General features: G+C 41.1%; 1 protein-coding gene across 2 annotated transcripts in view; it reads right to left on the reverse strand.

The window, feature by feature from the left end:
* Window positions 1–19660, reverse strand: part of LOC106956630 (receptor tyrosine-protein kinase erbB-4-like) — a 137627-nt gene that overhangs the window by 22096 nt on the left and 95871 nt on the right. The window contains exons 19-20 of one of the 2 annotated variants that reach the window (XM_015047590.1): window positions 18858–19043; window positions 2564–2719 (exon numbers count right to left, since the gene is read on the reverse strand). In XM_015047590.1, coding sequence (XP_014903076.1) covers window positions 2564–2719; window positions 18858–19043 — 342 coding nt within the window. Of the gene's footprint in view, window positions 1–2557; window positions 2720–18857; window positions 19044–19660 lie in introns of both variants that reach the window. The other variant, XM_015047589.1, reaches the window with a different exon arrangement.

Raw genomic sequence — 19660 nt, forward strand, 5'->3', positions numbered from 1 at the left:
CCCTCCGTCAGCAATAACAGTCTGGACTCGACTCGACTAACCTTTCGGGCCTCCAGCTGAATAGACGTGGCAATGAAAAGCCAATTTAATAACAGGAGTTGATCAGAACAATTTGCATAGCGGGTCTGGAGCGGCGGGGGACAGGGGGCTTCCTGATTGATGCGGTCCACAAACAAAACAAACCGGCTCCGCTGTTTGCTTGGACGAAGAGCCTCTAAATTCTATAAAACAAACTTTTTCAGACATTTTCCCATCAGAGAACGGATACGTTTTTACTTATTTAATTTGTTCCCCTTACATATTGTTCATAATGGATATGAATTCCATAGACACCTAACTACATATAATCAGGCGTCGAAAACCTGGTCATTGTCATTTGTAAATACAGATTTCTTTTCAGGATCTACATGAGTGATAACCTCTGCATCCTTCCAGAATCACAACACTGACACTTCAAGACAAAATCTATCCAATTGTTCATATTAGCAGCTGCAGCTCTTTTGAACCTTCTCCCGGGTTCAGGCGTGTTTGTGAATGTTTCTGACCATTGTTCAAGAAGCGCAGTTGCGAGGTCAGACACTGGTGTTGGATGCCAGGGCCTAGGATGATCTCTGCTCTAATTCATCCCGAGACCCTCGCTTTCTGTGGCAGAACAAACCGAGGCAAACTCTGGTGTGAATACTGACCAGCCTCAATCCAAACCAAAACATACACGTCTCTTTGGACCTCATGAGCCACCGTAGCTGGGCATCATGGTTCTTCTTATGTAAACTTGTGTGCCATCTTGTCAAACTGTTTTCATAAAATTTGAACCTCAAGGTTCCCAACATGTAAGACAGATTAATTCACCTCAGTGTGTCGTTACGTTGAAGATCTTCTGCTGAGTCTAGGTCAGATTTCTACAGAATCAGGTTTAAATGAAAAACGTTAAAAAACCAACTCAAAACAGTTTAATACTTTATAAAATTCTGGATATGAAATAAAAAACCTTCCAAATTTTGCCATTCTGCTCATTCCTTTCAGGTGGCTAACTATCACAATTAATTTCCACCAAGACAGAGGCAACACGCAGCTTCGCGCTTCGGCCGTTCCTGTTAACAATTTTCCGTTTCCGTGCCGCTGAGCAGGCAGAAAATAGCTATTTGATTGCTGGTTATAAATGCTGCCCGTTAAGAGACGTGGAAAGTAATTTCGGCACTGTTGCATGAGGATGTTGGTGAAAATCACGGCTCTGTGCTCGCAAGGTTGTCTGGGAGAAGACACCTCAGAACAGCTGAATCTTGCCGGGTCATTTGTTGTATTGACATTTAAAATGAGTGTTTACAGGGTGGGACAGATGCGACAGAGACCTGCTAACCTGCTAACGCATCTGAAAACAGCTCTCCTCTGTTCCTGGGTGTGAAAATAAACTGAGCGCCGGGCTAAGAAAATGTTGTTTTTTTTATTTCAAGACTGAAGGTTTCATGATGATACAAGCATAAAGACATGACATTTCGAGAAAAAGAGAAAAAGTCGTAATTTTAGCAGAAAAAAGTCTAAATAAAATCAAAATCAATTTAGGACATTGCCAGAATAAAGTTTTACATTGGGACTTTGAAGTAATATATATGAGAACGTCACAACCCCCCCCCCCACCCAAAAAACCCCCAACTTAAATCATTAATGCTGAGAATCTTGTGAAGTTATTCTTTGGTATCAGTTTTACAAGTAAAAAAATTATGTTTTAACACAACAGCATCAAATTATTACCAGTAGCAGGATTTTGAAATGATTGAGTTTATTTAGAAGTCAGAACTGGACTGACGGAGCTCGACGGAATCTTTGTTCTCATTAAAAGAACTTTTTTCTTATAATTTTATGACTTTCTTCTGATAATGTCATGTCTTAAATTCTACTACTGACTTGACTGTCATAATATTATGAATTTATTCAGAAATAAATCTCTTAATCTGGTCCTGACACTCTTGTACAGCAATAACCTCAGGGATTACCCCTTTTTGTGCAGCCAAAACGTCTCTTAAGGTGCTACAAACTCATTGCTGAGTCATTTAAAGTCAGCAAATCTACAAAGAAAGACATTTCTAGGAGATTCTGGAGTCTTTCCAGGAGCGGATGACCTCCAGACAGACTGTACATTGGTCAAAGAAAATAAACACATGGCTCCATGACAGACTCTACAGACCTCGGTTAGCATCTTAAATGTTAACAATGACAGTTGGGTTAACTGCAGATCTGATGTTACAAGCTACAAGCTGCCAAATTATGAGGTATTACCTTGATTCTGTACGGCCATATTGACGCTGCAATATCTACAATGAACTGTTGACCAGTCATGATGTATCCGCTTGTGAAGACTAATCACCATCGTAGGGGAACGTTGTACCCACCATCTTATTTAAATATCTAAAGTTCTGAAGAAAGTTAAAGAATCTGATGTGTTTACACGTGATCCATGATGCTCTTTCCTTCCCTGGTTACTGGCTCACCATTACGTCCAACTATGTCAGCCGTTTGAAGCACTTGACACACACCAAGACGTTCTCAAGCTTCCACTTACACCAACCTTGCCCCCGTCCGCGTTGTACTCCTTCTCATCGGCATCCAGGAGCCGAGCCAAGCCGAAGTCGGTGATCTTGATGTGATTGGGGGACTTGACGAGCACGTTCCGAGCCGCCAGGTCTCTGTGGACTAACCGCCTTTCCTCCAGGTACATCATCCCCTGAGAGGCGGACAGAGACAGACAGAGAGACGATGAGGAATCCTATCGTGGAGCCATTTATCTTTTTAAATCTCAAGCCTAAGACCGCTGAAGCATTAAATGTCAGCACTAACATAAAATTATTGTCATAACTGTCATCAGCATTAACTTCACACCCATGCAGACATTTAGATTTGATGTATAATCGCTATAATACCTCATGTGCATGACTCTAAGCAGTTCAGAAGTGTCAGAAAGTTTATTCTCAAACCCGCAAACCACAAAGGGAAAGTTCTGTGAGCCTTTTCAATCCCCAAACAGGTCATGGGATTGTGGAGAGTGAAACATGTTTGCATTGTTTTCTTTAAATACCAGAGAAGGTTGGCGGTGCAGCGTGGGTTTGTTTAGATGAGCTTTTATGGATAATATCTAACAATTTTCCTATAGCCATACTATAGTTCAAATACTTCATAAACAGACTAAAAATTCAGGCTTCACCTGCAGGTGAACTTGCTCCTGTATTTTGGTACATTTGCCCAACAAAAATGAAGATTTGCGGAAATTCCCTGCTGTTTGATTCTCAGTACTGGACTCCTTATAATTACTTGCTCTTGTAATCACAAATGATCCAATCTTGCCTGAATCTCCATCGACCCAGACACTCTTGGGAGTGTGACACTTAAGCGGTGTTAAAGCAGAGCAATCAGCGGCACCGCCCCGACCTGGAGCGGCGGCTTGCCCCCACATCCTCCACCGGGACGCCGCTGTTTACCTCCCTAGGAGGCTGGAAATTAATTGGCTCCTTGAGCTGTTGTACATTCCCCTGCAGTCGGTGCGACGGCCTCACCTCATTGCCCCGTCACTTTAAGTCGAAGTGTATTAATGGGCTGTGTGGCCCATTGATTCCTAATTTCTCTCGACATCGACATCGGAGATAAATATTGCGTGGCACGCTCGTCTTTGGGCTTATTGTAATCAGCATTGTTATTGATCGCCTGAGAAGCAATCTATTTTAAACACACTTCCAGCCAGGCGGGGGTGTTGCCTGCAGCCCTGTCACAGCACATTGTGTCCTGGATCGGGAAATTCAGCCCAACAGCGAAGAGGAAGTGATCCAACTTGGTGGATAAAAGAGAGAACCATGCAAACAGACTGACAGATAGATATATTGCACATATGCCCTGGGAAAATGTCTTGCTCTTCAGCACTGGTGGTCTCTTGGATGTCCCTGTCATGTCGTGTGTGTGCGTGTGTATGTGTGTGTGTCACTCCCAGCAAGGCCGGAGGATGATGGATGAGGGCTCAGCTAGCGGTGAGTCAGACGTCGGCGCTATCGATTTATCCTCACATTCATCTGCGAGGAAAGGGGAGGCAGAGAGGGGCGGCGACCGCGTTGAGAATCGGCTTGGCTTGAGCGCCTCGACACAACAACAACACACGCATACACGTATTTACAGTTCCCCCAGCACACACACACACACACACACACACACACACACACACACACAGGAACACCTAAATGTTTCAAATGTCCGTTGATTCTCTGGCGCCAGCCGAGGCGTGGGCCTTGGTGTAAATTTTTCATTGTCTGCCTCGCTTCTCACCAAGGTGTTTTCATTGATCTACCAGCAAAGTGGCGTCCACTTGTTTAACATCCAGCTTAATACACTTCAATTGGCCTGGCCTTGCCTGCTTTGTTCGCCTCCCAGAGCAGCAGACACCGGAGTATATCATCATCTCAGAGAAACATCTCTGACGGGTGTTTTTGTTCTTCAGCGGCAGAACTTTGAACTGAATACAGGATCAGTTCCATGGAAGCGAATAGATTGGTCTGTCATAACGCCATCAAGTCTATTTAGCACATACAAAGACTGCTAGACAAAGATTTCTTTCTTTCTTCTGAAGGTTTTGCTGGTTTTATCTTTCATACATGTGTCTCTCATCCATAGGTTAGGCGTCCTAGCGGTAGATTCGGCGCTCTGCATGTCCAGGGTTCCATTCCTGACGAAAGCAGTATGACTCTCTCCGCCAAGGTTAAAAACATGCCAACCATAAGTAAGTCCACAGAAATGGTACAGTCCGTTCAAACTGTTCAGTTTCCAGGCATATAACCAAATGTAAAACAGATTCCAGAAATGTTCAAGAGACTTTGGGAAGGAAAATCAAGATCCCTTATGTTCTCCAGTTTAAGTCATCCAGCTTTTGATTCGATGTGAAGTCAAAGACGTTAGAAGATGGTTTGGGGAATTCAGTCTAAAACAACAGATCCCCATGTATTTTGACACTAATGCATTATTGTGAGCTTATTGCTAATTTTCTGCATAAATGGTCAAAAACATTGTGTTTAAGTGATGCTAACTTCCACCTGCAGGTGGCAGTGTTTCTTATTTCTACTCCACTGCTGCTTCAGCCTTAAAATAAATTACATTTATGTTCATGCAAACGTACGAATATTGTAAAATTCCTTGCAAATGGTACAAGGATCCCAAATACACAACAATAACTTTCTGGAACGGCTTTATCAAAACTCTGCCTTTTACCAGTAGTCACCAGTAAACTAGGTTATCTGACTCACCAGTGTTGGAAAACATACAAAAACAAAAAACATGACATTCATGTCCATTACAAGTGCATGTAAGCTTCCTATCACTACTGTAGCTTGTAGGGAAACTCTACAGTCTCTGTACTGTAATTTAATCTAAATGTATATTGGTCACTGTGCAGACTATTGCTTTCACAGTGATTTACAAGTGAACAGCAGAAGCATTATAGCTTCAGCACAGTAAGAAAGGCCGCTGTAAGCATTAAAAGCTAAATCTATTTAAAGGAAACAATGTGAGTGGAACAAGAGTAGAAGTGCACAGTCAGAGCAATGAGAGTTCAGGCAGGAAATGCTCTTGTCAGAGACGAGTCTTTGGAAGGTTTTTAATGCACCGAGGAGGAGAATATGTTCTAATGCTGTAAATTAGCTTTGTTTGGAGTCAAACTGAGTGGTCACCTGTGATGTGAGGGTTGAACATGTCGCTGTAATTCAAAACCATTATGGCATACAGTAGTAAGGCAATTCATTTGGAAGTGCGGACCAAATTAAAAGTATCGGTGTGGGGCCGAAAAGCATATTTTAAAGGTCGTGATGTGATCATGTGCAGAAGAAGTACAAACATCTAAGTCTCCCAAAACATTTAGAAACGTTCAGTTCAATGTGCTTTTTGGTGTTTTGAAACTATGATGATATAAACAGGATTGTTCCTTCTGTCAAACATTTGTGAACCTGAATAAAGAAACATACATAACGTTGGTGTTTAATGTAGCATTTTTATGAACCGCAAAGACAATTTTGAGTTTAAAGTTGTTACATGATGGTAGAAGTCCACCTTTTTACAGCTTAAAGATGGTAAGAAACTGACTGCAAATAAACTTTTGATTAAATCTAACATTTACAAATGTGAACTTTTTGACAATGAGGGACCCCAACACAAAATCCTGTGGTACTCCATGCTTAATAACTCTGTTGTAGCAGGATTAAGCATAACATGCAGATATCTAAATGGACCTGTTGCACCAATAATGCCATGTTAGTGGCTCTGATAGAGGATGCTCCACTCAACTGCAACAAATTAAGCCAATAATTTAGAATTAGATAAATCTATGTTAAAATTGTTTTCAATAAACAAGATTATGTTTGCTTGTTGTGCAACAAATTTTCTGTCAGAACAAGAAAAAAAAGCTTTGAACACAGCGGAGGTCAGCACAGGGACATCTTTGAGAGCCATGTTTTGCAGAAGAGCAGCAAAGTTAATGAGCAACCAGAGCGAAGGTCTCCAAACAGCACAGAGTCAATGATTCAGCCTCTCATAGCATGAAGGGCTAATCTACTAGCTTACAAAAAAAGATTTTTCTTCTGTCCAGAATTTTTTAGACTTTTGTAAAAAATTGGAATGGCAGTCAGAAAACCGGCCTGCAGAGAAACCAAAAGTTTTCAACTGATTCCATTTACAGTCAGGCAAGCTCTTCAGCACCTAAAATTCACTCCAGAAAACAACCCAAAGAAAGACTTCTGAATCTATAAAACAAATTACCACCAGGGCACCTTTTCTGGTGGATGCTCAACAGCTCAAAAATGCTACATTTTGTAAATAAAAACTTTTTATTTACTTGAAAACACTTTTTAAGTGTTTTTCCAGACAATTTAAAGTCATGCAAGTTAATTTTGTGTCCTTTAATATCATCCAGATCCTCTGGGTTTACGGTTTTAGCAGTTTGAACAGAACCTTATTCCACACTGAAAAAACAACATTATATTGCTAAAACTACTGGGTCATTACCTTCACATGTACACCAACTCTTTATCCGTCGGGTGAAAAATCATAAAATCTCTGGTTCATTTTGATGAATTTAAAAATAAAGCAGTTAAAAGTAAAAAATAAAAAATAAATAAATAAATAAATAAAGCACAAAAACTTTAGTTTTGAATTAAAGAAAAAAAATTGCCCGCAAATGATTTTCGGTTCAAAGCTCCAGTGCCATTTGATCTCTCTACTTATGTTTTGCTTTGTCCAATAAATACAAACGTAAACTTAGAAAGTGAGCCACTCTGAGGTTTAGAATGAACGCTTAGCCTAGCATTGCTTCAGCCATGCAGAGGCTCTTCTTTTACTTTTACATTATTAAATATTCACTTAAAAGTATGGCTGGGGTTATTATCTTTATTTTTCACATTAAAACCACAAAACCATCTGCATGAATGAGACATTTTCATTTAAGAAAATATGCATAATGGGTTGATGAGGATCTATCACAAGTGTGGAGTTCCTGCAAATAGAGAAAAAAGGATGAATGTTTAGGATTTTTCACTGATAGACAATATGGACTCATGTCAGGAAGACCACATGATTTTTAAATGTAATACCAGCTTTTAAAGAGGTTTGGTGTAGGATATTCACCAGTTATCTGCCATAAAAAGAAGGGAAAGTTGGGGAGTTTACAGCGGTTTATTCAGGCGCCTCGTTCTCAAATCAAATAATGTTCTAAATGACTGAACCGACATTTATGGCAATAAAACTGACATCAGTTCAAACTGAGCTGCTTTTTTGCTTCTAGCTACATTTGAAGCACAGAAATAATTAGACCAATTTGGCCACTATATTGCATGAAAGCTGCCTGTGTCAAGTAAAAAATGACAACAAAAATGCAATTAGCATCACAAAACAACATCAGTTCACAACAAAAGTTTGATCAACTCTAATTAAATTTCAGATGGATTCTGGATTCTTACAGCTGTCTCGTTTTCTGAGCAACAAGACACCTGTTCATTCTATTTATGCATATTAGAGTTTATTACTATATTCTATTGCCTACATTTGTTTCGTGCTACAGTGGTTTAAATTGACACCCTCCTTCATAGACCTATGCAGACCCAAAAACTGGATAACAATCTAGTTTTCCACACAGTCTTTCACCTCAGCAAGTTATTAAGGTCTTCCAAAGGACAAGGTAAAGCGACTTGCTCGCTTCCTTCTGTCTGGCGGGAAAGAAAAGACGAGTGGAAATGTTGAAATCCTCAGTTAAGTGGGAATGCAGGAGGATGAAACCAGGCGTGAAAAAGGCGTTAAGTAGCGTGGAGGAGCTACGGGGAGCAGCTCGCCTCGTCAGGAGGAAACCACGAGCACATAGAGCAGAGGATGGAGGAACGGCCATACACTGATCTCAAGTCACACATTTATGGATGATACACAAACCTTTAAAAGGCCCTTTCTCTACTGTAGTATTTACACAGGGATAAAGATTTTGGTAAAACACAAACCTGAAGTCCAGTCTTATGGGTCCTCACCCATCAACACCCATAGGTCTTTTAAACCAACACAGTTCAGAGCCTGTTCCGGTTCCTCAACTGGTCTTTTGCTAGAACTGTGACGTTGATGACGCAATCTGGTGGAAACGGGCGATGTTTGAAGGCACCCAAACCAAATCAGTACAAGAACGAGAGTTCTTTGGGTGGCAACATGCTTTGGGCTGGTTGGTGTGGTCTGAAGAGGGTAACTGGAACTTTCCCAAAGTCATTGTCACATTCAAAGTCCATCACAACCACAGACGAAGCCGTGATGCTCCTAAGGTGTGGACTCGAGCTACATTGCAGGTTCTAGACTTTTCAGAATCGGCTGCTTTTTAGCTCACATGAAATGCTTTGATTCTTTTAAGAATGCAGTTGGATTATCTGTTAGATTAAGCCGACGAATCTGAAAGAAGACATCTGGAGAGCTAAAATGTAGAGATTGAGGTTCATAAAAAGTCAACTATGAGGTAAATTCCTTTACTTCTGTCGTTTGGATAAAGTCAGAACAGGATGCATTTTTGGAGAGTCTCAAAATCAGTACAGTACTACAGTACTGGTAGTCAACGTTGTAAGACATAATTTGTATGTTCTTAACATATTTAACATATTTAGGTCTATGTCTAGCAAATTTCTTGAGGTTTCATGAAAAATTCTCCAGTTGGAGAAAACACAGTCTGCAAAAACTTTATACTGGGGGACAAAGACAGAAGAAAGAGACGTTGGGCTGAGTTTGAAGGGAACCAAAAGGTGAGGCGTCTGTTTCCAGAGGGAATGATAAGTGGTTGGCCCTGAAAGCAGGCACCATGGCGCCAGAGGACCTCCGAACAGCTCAACGGGCAGCGACAATGTGAGCAGAGTGGAGCCGGGAACTGGGACGGCCGCGATAAGGCGAGCGCACAATGGGCTGGGTGCAGGTGGCGCAGCTGGTGCAGGTGGCCGTCCATCATGCACCGCATGCTGCGCCGCAGATAGAAGGCAGGGCATTCCCAGCGCGCTGGCAGCCTCCAGAGCATGGCGCCTGCTTTGTCTGCTGCCTGTGTGAAGCAGGCAGGCCTCCTCCATCACACCACAGCCCAACAAATTCCGCTTTTATTCCCATTATCGGCGCTGAACGCCGAGGAGAAGCTGCGTCAGGATTATCACCTGAAGACAAAATGAGCTCTGGATGGCTACGGCAAGCGGCTTGGGTAGTTAATGAAGGCAGCAGGCGGATGTGACATAATGTGACAGGTATAACGGCGGTGCGGCAGCCGGGTGAAGGCCCATTTACTCCGCGCTCAGCCGATCCGCCGCCACGGAGCGGGAAAACCACCGCCTATCCATCAACCCCACCCCAACACGTTTCTGTGTGCCGGTGTGGGGATCCTCCCGCTGGCGGGAGTGGATTTTTAAAACAATGTCAGAACTTCTCAGCGCTCAACATCTCCCCTGTCTCCGCTCTTAATTACGCCCCTCCTCAAAAAAAAAAAAAAAAAAAAAATCCCAGCGCCTTGTCTCCATGATCTCAGCTCCTTCCAAAATGTCACAGGCTGCGATGAAAGACCACCGCTGGCACATTTACATGAGCAAATGTCAATAATTTCTGCTGCTGCTGCACAGAATTAGAGAAACTGGCACAACTTCTTTGATTAGCGCCATAAAAATCTGCTCTTTTGAGGTAATTACAGGAAACAACAGCCTCTTGGTTGGGATTAATTAAGAAGGCTTAATTAAAGCCAGGGTGACAATCTGAGCATCAATTAGCAGCGCTGCACGTACATCAGTACGTACAGTAATAACAGTCTCAGGCTCAGACAGGTGACAACATTGAGGACACCTGGTTCTGAACACTGTCATTAACCTGCTGCTTCCCGCCTGCAGCAGCCTCCAGCGTACCAGCTGATGATTAGCACAGATAGAGACGGAGAATCGTCCTGGTCCAACCCGCTGCAGGAAACCGCTGAGGGCCCAGAGCAGGACAGCAGAGCATCACACTGCCACCACCGTGCTCATCTGTACTTTACTGTTTTTCTGAAATCCAGGTGCATTTTGTACTTGGCCTGTCACAATAACAAATTCTACTGGTCAATAAATTGTCCCAAAAGTTTATTCTAGGATAAATACAACAATATTGTCTCAATATTCCTCAATATTGTTGCATTGAGACAATTTTCCAGTAATGCGATGGTAATGGCATAATAACGTAAGAACAAATGATCAAAGATCAATAAGCTTTAAATTCTAAAGAACATTTGACACTGGAACCGGAAGACATTTAAATAACAAAAATGAATAACAAAACAACAGAAAAAAACAATTTAAATGAATTATGAGGTGTCTGGGAACAAAATAATTGTCCTTCAAAAAACAAACAAACAAAAAAAAAAAAACAGGCTGGTTGAGACAAAAACACCACAATGGAGACTTCTGTCATGTGGCAGGAAGAAGCTGGAATCAAACTTACAACCTTCCAATCACAAGATGACGATTCTTCCCACAGAGCTGCAGTCAGCCAATCAAATCACACACTTGGTCAGTCTGGATGTCTTTATTCCTTAATAAATGAAATCATATCTGAAAAAAAAAAATGCACGTTTAATCTGATTTTAACATGAGTTCTTCTGACTCTCACTTCCTCTCAGTCAATCCAGTGACCCGGTCATTGGGTCAAGGTCAGAACGCGTCAACATCAAACTGTTGTGGATGTAAAATTGTTCAAAAATCTCTTCCTTTCCCTGGAACTAACGGATGTACAGTATAGTCTTCCCTCCCATCTCTCCCCATAAACAGCTATTATTAATAAAAAGAAGAAAAAAAAGCGTGGAAATGAGTCCTGATTGTCTGACACGTGACGCTGCTGAAGGTCCGACTCTGGGAGGCCATGCTTATTAGAGCAGAAATGGATTTGTGGAGCTCAAGTCCATCCTGTTCCTAATCGGCTGTTTGGAAAACTTGACTGAGTAAATCGGATTTGTTTGTGTTTGTTTGTGAATCCACAGAAACGCCATGAGTACGACTGATGAGGAGCGAGGGGAGCGATCCAATCAGGCCTTTATATCCACTGGATCAGGCAGTCGCCCCGTCAACCCCCAGCCTCACCCCCCCGCTGATCCTCACAGATAATTAGAACGACCCCAGAGGATTATCTCTCTTCCTTTAACTCATCACACACACACACTTTTTCTGCAGCGTCAGCAGAGACGTGAAATTCTCCAGAGGTTCCACTGAAAACCACAGTAGCTGCTTTTGTTTCGCGGGTCGTCATGGAAACCGGCTTTTTCGGGGCAGCTTTTGGTCATCCGGCGTGACGCTGCGAGTTTGCATTATTAATAACACAGAAACATGGTCAGCCTGCTGACAGCTATAAATTCATAATAACTGTTTAATGTGTTTTAGAGGGAAAATAAAAGGAAGCATCAATCATCGATGAAAATCTTTTTCATCTGCTTCATATCTGACATGGATCAAACCCAGTGGTTCAACATTTGTCAGGACAATATTCATCAAATAATAATTAGAGCTGATTTGCAATCCTTAAAAGTTGATATTCGATCATTCTGGAACACAAAAAGAATTTCAAACTAAGTATATTCAATGGCTGCGCAACAAATACTGAATGAAAAATAGTTCATTTCATGATGAAGAGGATGTTTTTTTGCTGTTGTCGTGGGATGAAGATTGCTCTGATGTGTCGGAAATATCGGCTCAGACTGACCAGGACCTCCGGAATCACATCAAATAAACTCAGCATTCCATGAAAAGAAGCTTATACCAACGGTGAAGCTCGGAGGAGGACAAGTCATGATACAGGGTGTCCTGATTTACTCCTTGGTAACTTTTTTTGAAGAGGAAAAAAAAGTCAGTCAGTAAAATCACTTTATGTTCTAGAAATACATGAAAAAACACTAAACAAAGAGCCAGATATCAACTGGGTTATGATTTTTACATGTGACTGTAGTAAGAAATATCAATCAGTTTAAAAAAAAATGTCCCATGAACTCACGATCAGCCAACAGAATTAGGCAAAATTAAGGAAAATTCTGTCAAAAATAATATTTGATACAATAATTCACACTGTGTTGAGAATCAGCACCAGAACAAAAGACAAAGATCTGCTGAAGTCAAAACCCACAGAAACACGAGCCGGGCTGAACCGCCGCTCACTCTGAAAGCAACATGAAGCCAGACTGCAGCTGCACAATGAGATTCATTCCTGAATGTTTTGGAATTATGATCATAAAGTCCTGGGGCCTCATGCATAAAAAAGTGCACAGTTTTCACACTAAAACTTGGTGTACGGAAAAATTTAGAAAAGTGCGGTGCACCAAAAAAACTTTCATAAAAGGAGGTTTTCACATCCTTTTATTTTTATTTTCTTTATTTTGTGTTTGTTTTAGCTCATTATTTGACGACAAATGCGGTTCAGTTTTTATGTTTAAACAATAAAATATTAAAATCATGAAAAGCATCAGGTTTGATGCTTCTTGGTCTAAATAACACTGAATGTATTCAGACTTCAGTGAATTTAGGTGAGTTTTGGCTGCCGCACATTTTCACGCCAGGGAAAAGTGCGAGTATATTTACGCAAACTTTGACATAAAGTAAATTTTTATACATGCCGACTTGTGCATAAAATATGGCGCAGCACATTTTTTGTGCGCACACACGCTTTATGCATGAGGCCCCTTATCTCAATCTCAAATTAAAAAAAAATAAAAATAATAATAGTAATCTTCTTTTTCATCATTGTTGGCATTTTGGACAGAATTTTAGGTAAAAACTGCAAAAACTCTCTTCATTCGCAGATCTATAGATCTATGAGACATCAGGATGATAAATGTGAGCGTTCTTCCTCCTGATGGTTTGATCCAATGGACAGACGTCATCCTCCTGGAGGAGGAGGAAGAGGAGGAGAGAGGAGGAAGAGTGAAGGCCTGTTTAATGAGAGCAGGTGAGATTAGTGTTTGCTCAGCACCGAAACCTGGCGCTGCAGGGAAGTGAGCGACACCGAGGTCTTCCTCTGAGCTCCACCAGATCAGGGCGGGAAACACCACGGGATGCAAATCTCAACACACACACACACACACGCACACACACTGATGTGCAGAATATTAACACACTCCCAGAGCCAGAGATCAGGAGGAACATCTGAAATCTCTCCGTTCTCCTTACTAAGCAGCAGCAGGAGGTGAGACGGGATTCTGAGCTCAGCATCAGCAGAAACTCTGAGGTCAGAGTTGCCTTCATCATTAGCATCTGAAATTGGCAGCAGCTGGCTAACAGTGGCCTATTCAAAGCCCGTCCGCTTCCAGCTTAGAGCCAGTTGGAGTCCTGGTTCTGGTTCAGAACCGGCCGTCTGGACCTGATCTGTTTTCAAACAAAGGAGCGCTGAGTCTCCTGCATTGTGTCACATGTGTCAGAACAGTCTAGTCAAAGTCCAAGAGAATCTGTGGCAAGACTTTTGAAGTGAGCTTGATTTATCTGGCATAAAATTATGAGCAGAAATGATGTGTGATGAATCCCATAATATCTGCAGCTGAAACTACAACAACAGGAGGCTCTGCAGAGAGTCTGTCATGCCACACTTTTCAGATTTCATTATGCCTTAGCTTTTTCCAAAAGTGAAAAAAAGTGAAAAATTTGACATTTTTTCCACTTCAGATTTACAACAGCCTCTATAGTTTTAAGGTGACAAAAGAAAGATTTATGAATATTTCTACACATTTAGAATTCAATAAGAGACAAAAAAAGAGAAACAAATAGTCAACAACCAGAAAGACAGGAAAGGAGGGCAAGGAAGGAGAGATCTGGGATAAAGAATAAAGCAGCTACATCTAGAGCGAGCTTTGTGTTAGGTGTGTGTGCGTGCATGCGTGTGTGTGTGCGTGTGTGTGTGTGTGTGTGTGTCAGCGGGAGTGAACCGCCCTGAGTGTGGCTCTAGATTAATGGCGGCCATTATCTCAATGCCCAAAACACTCAGTGATGAAGAGTCAGTGCCTGGCGACAGGCCTCGGCCAATCAATTTGTGGCTCTGCAGTCACCTGCCCGGGTCACAGCCCACATACGTTTGCTGTTAAACAGGCGGGAGGGGGGAGATGAGAGGGGTGCAGGGTTGCCATGACATTACAGCAGAAAGCAGAAAACAAATACACAGAATGTGTCACTAAATACAAACAGATCAGCAGAAATTAATCTTGAACTACAGTATCACAATAAAAACCATTTAAACCTAAAGAAAATTCCCCCAATTAAAAAAATGTATGTTTTTATAAAATGACACTTTTTCACCAAATTATTTAAATCCATGACAGACTGGAGAATTTTTTTAGCTTCCTAAACTTTTACTTAGGGTGAGGGTTACCTAACCCTACCCTATCCATAACCTACTGTTTTCCTGAGGAGAAAGACAATTTCTCTAAGTTGCTCCTCGAAATGTGAAAGGATAAATGAACAAATATATTTACTTATAGGACATTAAAAGAACTGCTTACAATTTAAATAAGCAGAAACATCCAGACGGAGATTTGAAACTTAGGGCCAAAATGGTTAAGCTGGAAAGAGTTCCAGGAAATATTCAGGAAACTTTCTTTTCTGGAAATGAATTTCAAGAATAGCTACTTTTTTTCTTTTGCTATCTGACTCTTAATGGCCTTTATGTCTGGCAGCCATTATGGTGAATTAAGTCTGCAAAACGATATTTAGTGAGACCTGGTGAAGGTTGGAGTTCTGCTCATGATCAAAACGAAGCAACTAAAACATTTTAAGTGTTGTGTTTCGTTGGCTTTCTTATAATAATAATTCGTTTCCTGCTGCATGTACAAAAGAACGGAGAAAACACACGACCTCGGTTGCTCTCCAGGTTCCCTCCTCTGTCTCTGCTGCAACCTTTTCAAAGCTAACTGAAGAGCAAAGCAAATTATTCTCCTCTTAGCCAGAAAATTGTGCGTCTTGTGAAGAATGCTCTCGCTGCTGGAGAGAGGTTCCCCATCATTACCTTGAGAGCGCAGAGATCATTCAGAGAAGAAGCCGCCAGTTATTTATTCGGCTCGCATGCACACACACACACACACACACACACACACACACACACACACACACACACACACACACACACACACTGATGAAAAATGCTCAGGGATGCACCACGGAGAAAGGGTGTCCTTTTCTCGGTTTGAAAAAAATATCCCGGAGCGAAGTGATGAGGAACCTGGGATCCGGCAGACAAATGGAGGCGACCTGACTTCCTGCTGGGAACATTTCAACTAGCAGCCATCTTGTTAAACGGACTTCCTGCTGCAGCTGGGGACGAGAAACCTTCCTTCTTCACTCTGGAAATATGGGATGAAATTCTCTAAGCCGTTTTTTTATCTGCTGCTCTCCGACTCTGCCATTGTTTTACTCCGACGAAGCAAAGTGTGTGGAATTAAAATAGGGTTCAGTGGTGAGGCTGTGAGCAGTCATCATCTTACCTGTAGTAGGTTCTGACTGCACCGATCAGAAAATCCAATCACACCAAGTAGGAAAGTCATGTGACCCAAACTTTAATCTCTGTTTGATGCTAAATATGATTAATACTTGTAAAAATAATCCTTCAGCAGAAATGACTAGGAAACAATATTGTCATGGAAACAGGATTCCTAAACCATGTTGACATTTTTCAAGATTAGAGGTTTTTAAGGTGGAACGTTTTCTCAGTCTTATTTTCAGTTTCATTCTCATAAAAAAAAAACTGTTTTATCATTTAACAACTTTAATTATCTCAAGATAAAAAATCCTACTTTTTAAAAATATAAAACCTGTTATTTATTCAATTTTGCTGCAATAAACAACTTTTAACAAATACCAGTTTAATATATTCTATTTAAAGCCTGTTTCATCTTTCTGCCTTTAAAATTTTTGCATTATTTTTAATTTATCTTCATACACATGTAATTATTTTATTATCTCAAGATATGTAGTCTTGTTCTGAGTTGATATTAACAGACTATCTGAGATTAATGGTCCGTTATGTCTTCTTTATTTTAAATCCTCTGATCATCTCAAGATAAAAATCCTATTCTGCCTTGAAATATGTTATTATCTTCAGAGATAACATCTTGTTTTTCCTAAATATCAACTTACAAACAATACAAATGGCCTATTTTAAATGTATTATTATCTTAAAATAAAAATAAATAAAAACACTTATTTTGGTTTAATATTAGTTTAATTATGTCATAATACGGAGATTAAAATGCTCTTTTTGGGCTGATAGTGGTTCAGTTATGTTATTATCTTGAGATATGAATACTTATTTTGTCTTGACATCAGTTTAGTTATGTATATGTTTTAAACTGAAATCAGGTTCATTTTCATATCTTAAATCTCGCTTTATCTTTATTCTAGTCTAATTATCTCATTATCCTGAGAGCAAAAAATATAATTCAGCTTCATAACTTTAATTATTTCATTATATGGATTATATTTCTGTATTAAAACACAATCAAACTAGTTTGTTCATTCATAAAAATGCTCCAAATGGCGTAAAAATGATCCATAAGTGTTCAGTTCTGATCATTCTCAAGAGATATGACTGAAATATTAAAACATAGTCATAATATTAGACATAATCATGAGATCACAAACTAGCCATCTCTTGACAGTTTAATGAGGATTATTTTTCTAAAGCCTGGATTTCAGTAATAACACAATTTTTAATACCATATTTTTTCTTGTAAATAGATGATTCAATCAGATGAAACAAATTATGTTGGTGAAGCCAAACTCAGAATATTGTAGACTAATGTAATATATCAACATGTCATTATACCTATTAATGGACATCAGGAAGCCACGTCCAGCTGCAGGCCAACAGCGGCCTAAAAAGTCTAAAAATATATCAGTTTATCATTTTCAACCAGTTCAAGCGTGAATAGCAGCAGATTGCCTTCAATCACAATCAGCCTGTTTATTGAACCGCCTGGCTGAGTCGAGGCCAGACCTCTAACTCAGGTATCAATGTTTTCCTATCGAGTTAAAACCTCCAGAATCATCCATCGTGGTGGGATAAAGGGTTAATCCCCCCAATTTCTCCCTTGCTGACCTCCTATTGCTGACAAATGACTGTTGGCTAAATGAAACAAGAATACAGCACTCTTAACGACCCAGGCTGATCAATCCCAACCGATCTGCTGATGAAGGAGGCCTATGAAACAGGCCACTCTCTAAATAATCTCTGTTAAGCCTTTTCAAGTATATTTACTGGTTTATATACCTGCAATGAAGTGACTTACAGTAGCTCTGTGTAGTTTGAGTTTCGGCTGTAGATTAGCGGTTTGAACCAGCATTTGACCAACCCTGGAGCACCAGATGGTTTGTGCTGGACGACCATCTGGGAACACAATCGCGGAAAATGTGAGGAAAAGGAAAGAGACTCTAAAAATACTTGGCAGGTGAAGAAATGAACCATCTGTCTGTCACTAACTTTGACCGAGCAGGCCAACAATCCCTACCAACGCGATCAGGAATCTGCCACATGCCAGATTCCACAACACCAACAACACATTTCATCACTACGGGTCCATCTTACGTTGTTACTTCTATAGTTTTCCATTAATCAGCCTAACAAGTCAATAACATGATAACTGTTCACTACTGATCAGTAGGCAACTTAGGGTTATGTAAGCTGGAATTGAACATACAACCCTCGAATTAGAAGACGACTACCCTACACACTGAGCCACAGTTGCCCAGCGCGGCATAACAGCTCATAACCTACTGAATTTACATCCAGAAGTTACCCAGAACCAAGCAGTCTGGCATCACTGGTGTAATTAGCAAACAAAACCCAAATGTTCTTTGGAGAAGCAAAAGCACACAAGACAGAGAGAGCAGATTTTGTTTGTTCTGGAGCCGATAGGCCCTTAACTTGAACATTTGTTGCAGTCGTTAAGACTCTGAGAGTAATGAGACGAGCTTGGAGGAAAGAGTTTAAGTCAGCAAGGCATGTCTATTGCTTCATAGCACTGTCAGGAAGTCTGTGGAAGGGCTTCAGCAAAATAATGAGGATGAAGAGGAAAATATGGAATGAAGAGAACCTGCATTATAATTGAAGAAGGTAAGAAAATGTTTGAAACTTGAGGCTAAGCAGACCTTTTATATTAGGAACATATAAAACTCTAAAGAATGGACGATGGACTTTAAAAAGAGAAATATCAAAGTCTGTTTTCAGTCAGTCTGGAGTTGGAAACCCACTACATGTTCCCATTAATCACATTCTACTCGTTTACATAAAATCAACACAGGTCCATGTAATCCATCTGCAGCAGTGCAGGAGAGCATTGCTATAACCCGACGCCGTCTGCTTACCTTTGCGATCTGGACGCACCAGTTGAGCAGCAGCTGCGATCCGATATTGTCCTTGTGCTCGTGGACGTAGTCCAGGAGACAGCCGTGGGGCATGAGCTGGGTGACCAGCTGGATGGTGGGGCTCAGGCACACACCGAGGAGGCGCACCAGGTGGGGGTGCTCCATGCTGGCCATGATCAGGGCCTCCTGGGTGAGAGGGGGGCGAGGACACACAGAGGGACTAAGTGGACAGCAGTGGACCCTTTATGTACTTCAGGATGGGTTGCACTGGACTAAACAGGACTGGGTCAAACTGGACTCTACATAACTAAACAGAACACATCACAACTGCTTGGACTCAATATTTGGACGGTTGTATAACACCAAATACTTTTAGAGTTGGAGGCAAAACTCCAGGCTTGTGGGATTGTGAATAGCATATGTCCAGATCACTCTCACACTGACTTCTTCAAAGCTCATCAAGCACAGTAAGACTAATATTGAACAGGCACAGTTGAAACACCAAAAACGTCCATCACGCATGCTTGTTGCATGTGATCACGAACTCTTGTTCTGTCTCATCTCCTTCACTCTTGTTTCATGTCTTGTGCAAATGTGTTTTCCCACCCAGACCCCCCTGCACCCCTCTTCTTCCTCCCCTCTTTCCCTCCCTTTCAACAGCAGATGGACGTAGAGGTTTGAACAGTTGGGGTTCAGTGTTGGGTAATTGTTATTGCGGAGCTGCAAAGCAGAAGGACGCGTGGCGGTGATGAAGTGTTATGATTGCGAGGATGGGTACTTGTGGCAGAAGCTGCGATTGCAGT

The sequence above is a fragment of the Poecilia latipinna genome, unplaced genomic scaffold (genome assembly GCF_001443285.1).
Source record: "Poecilia latipinna isolate Pla-1442-1.1 unplaced genomic scaffold, P_latipinna-1.0 Scaffold835, whole genome shotgun sequence".
In the NCBI taxonomy this organism is placed as follows: Eukaryota; Metazoa; Chordata; class Actinopteri; order Cyprinodontiformes; family Poeciliidae; genus Poecilia; species Poecilia latipinna.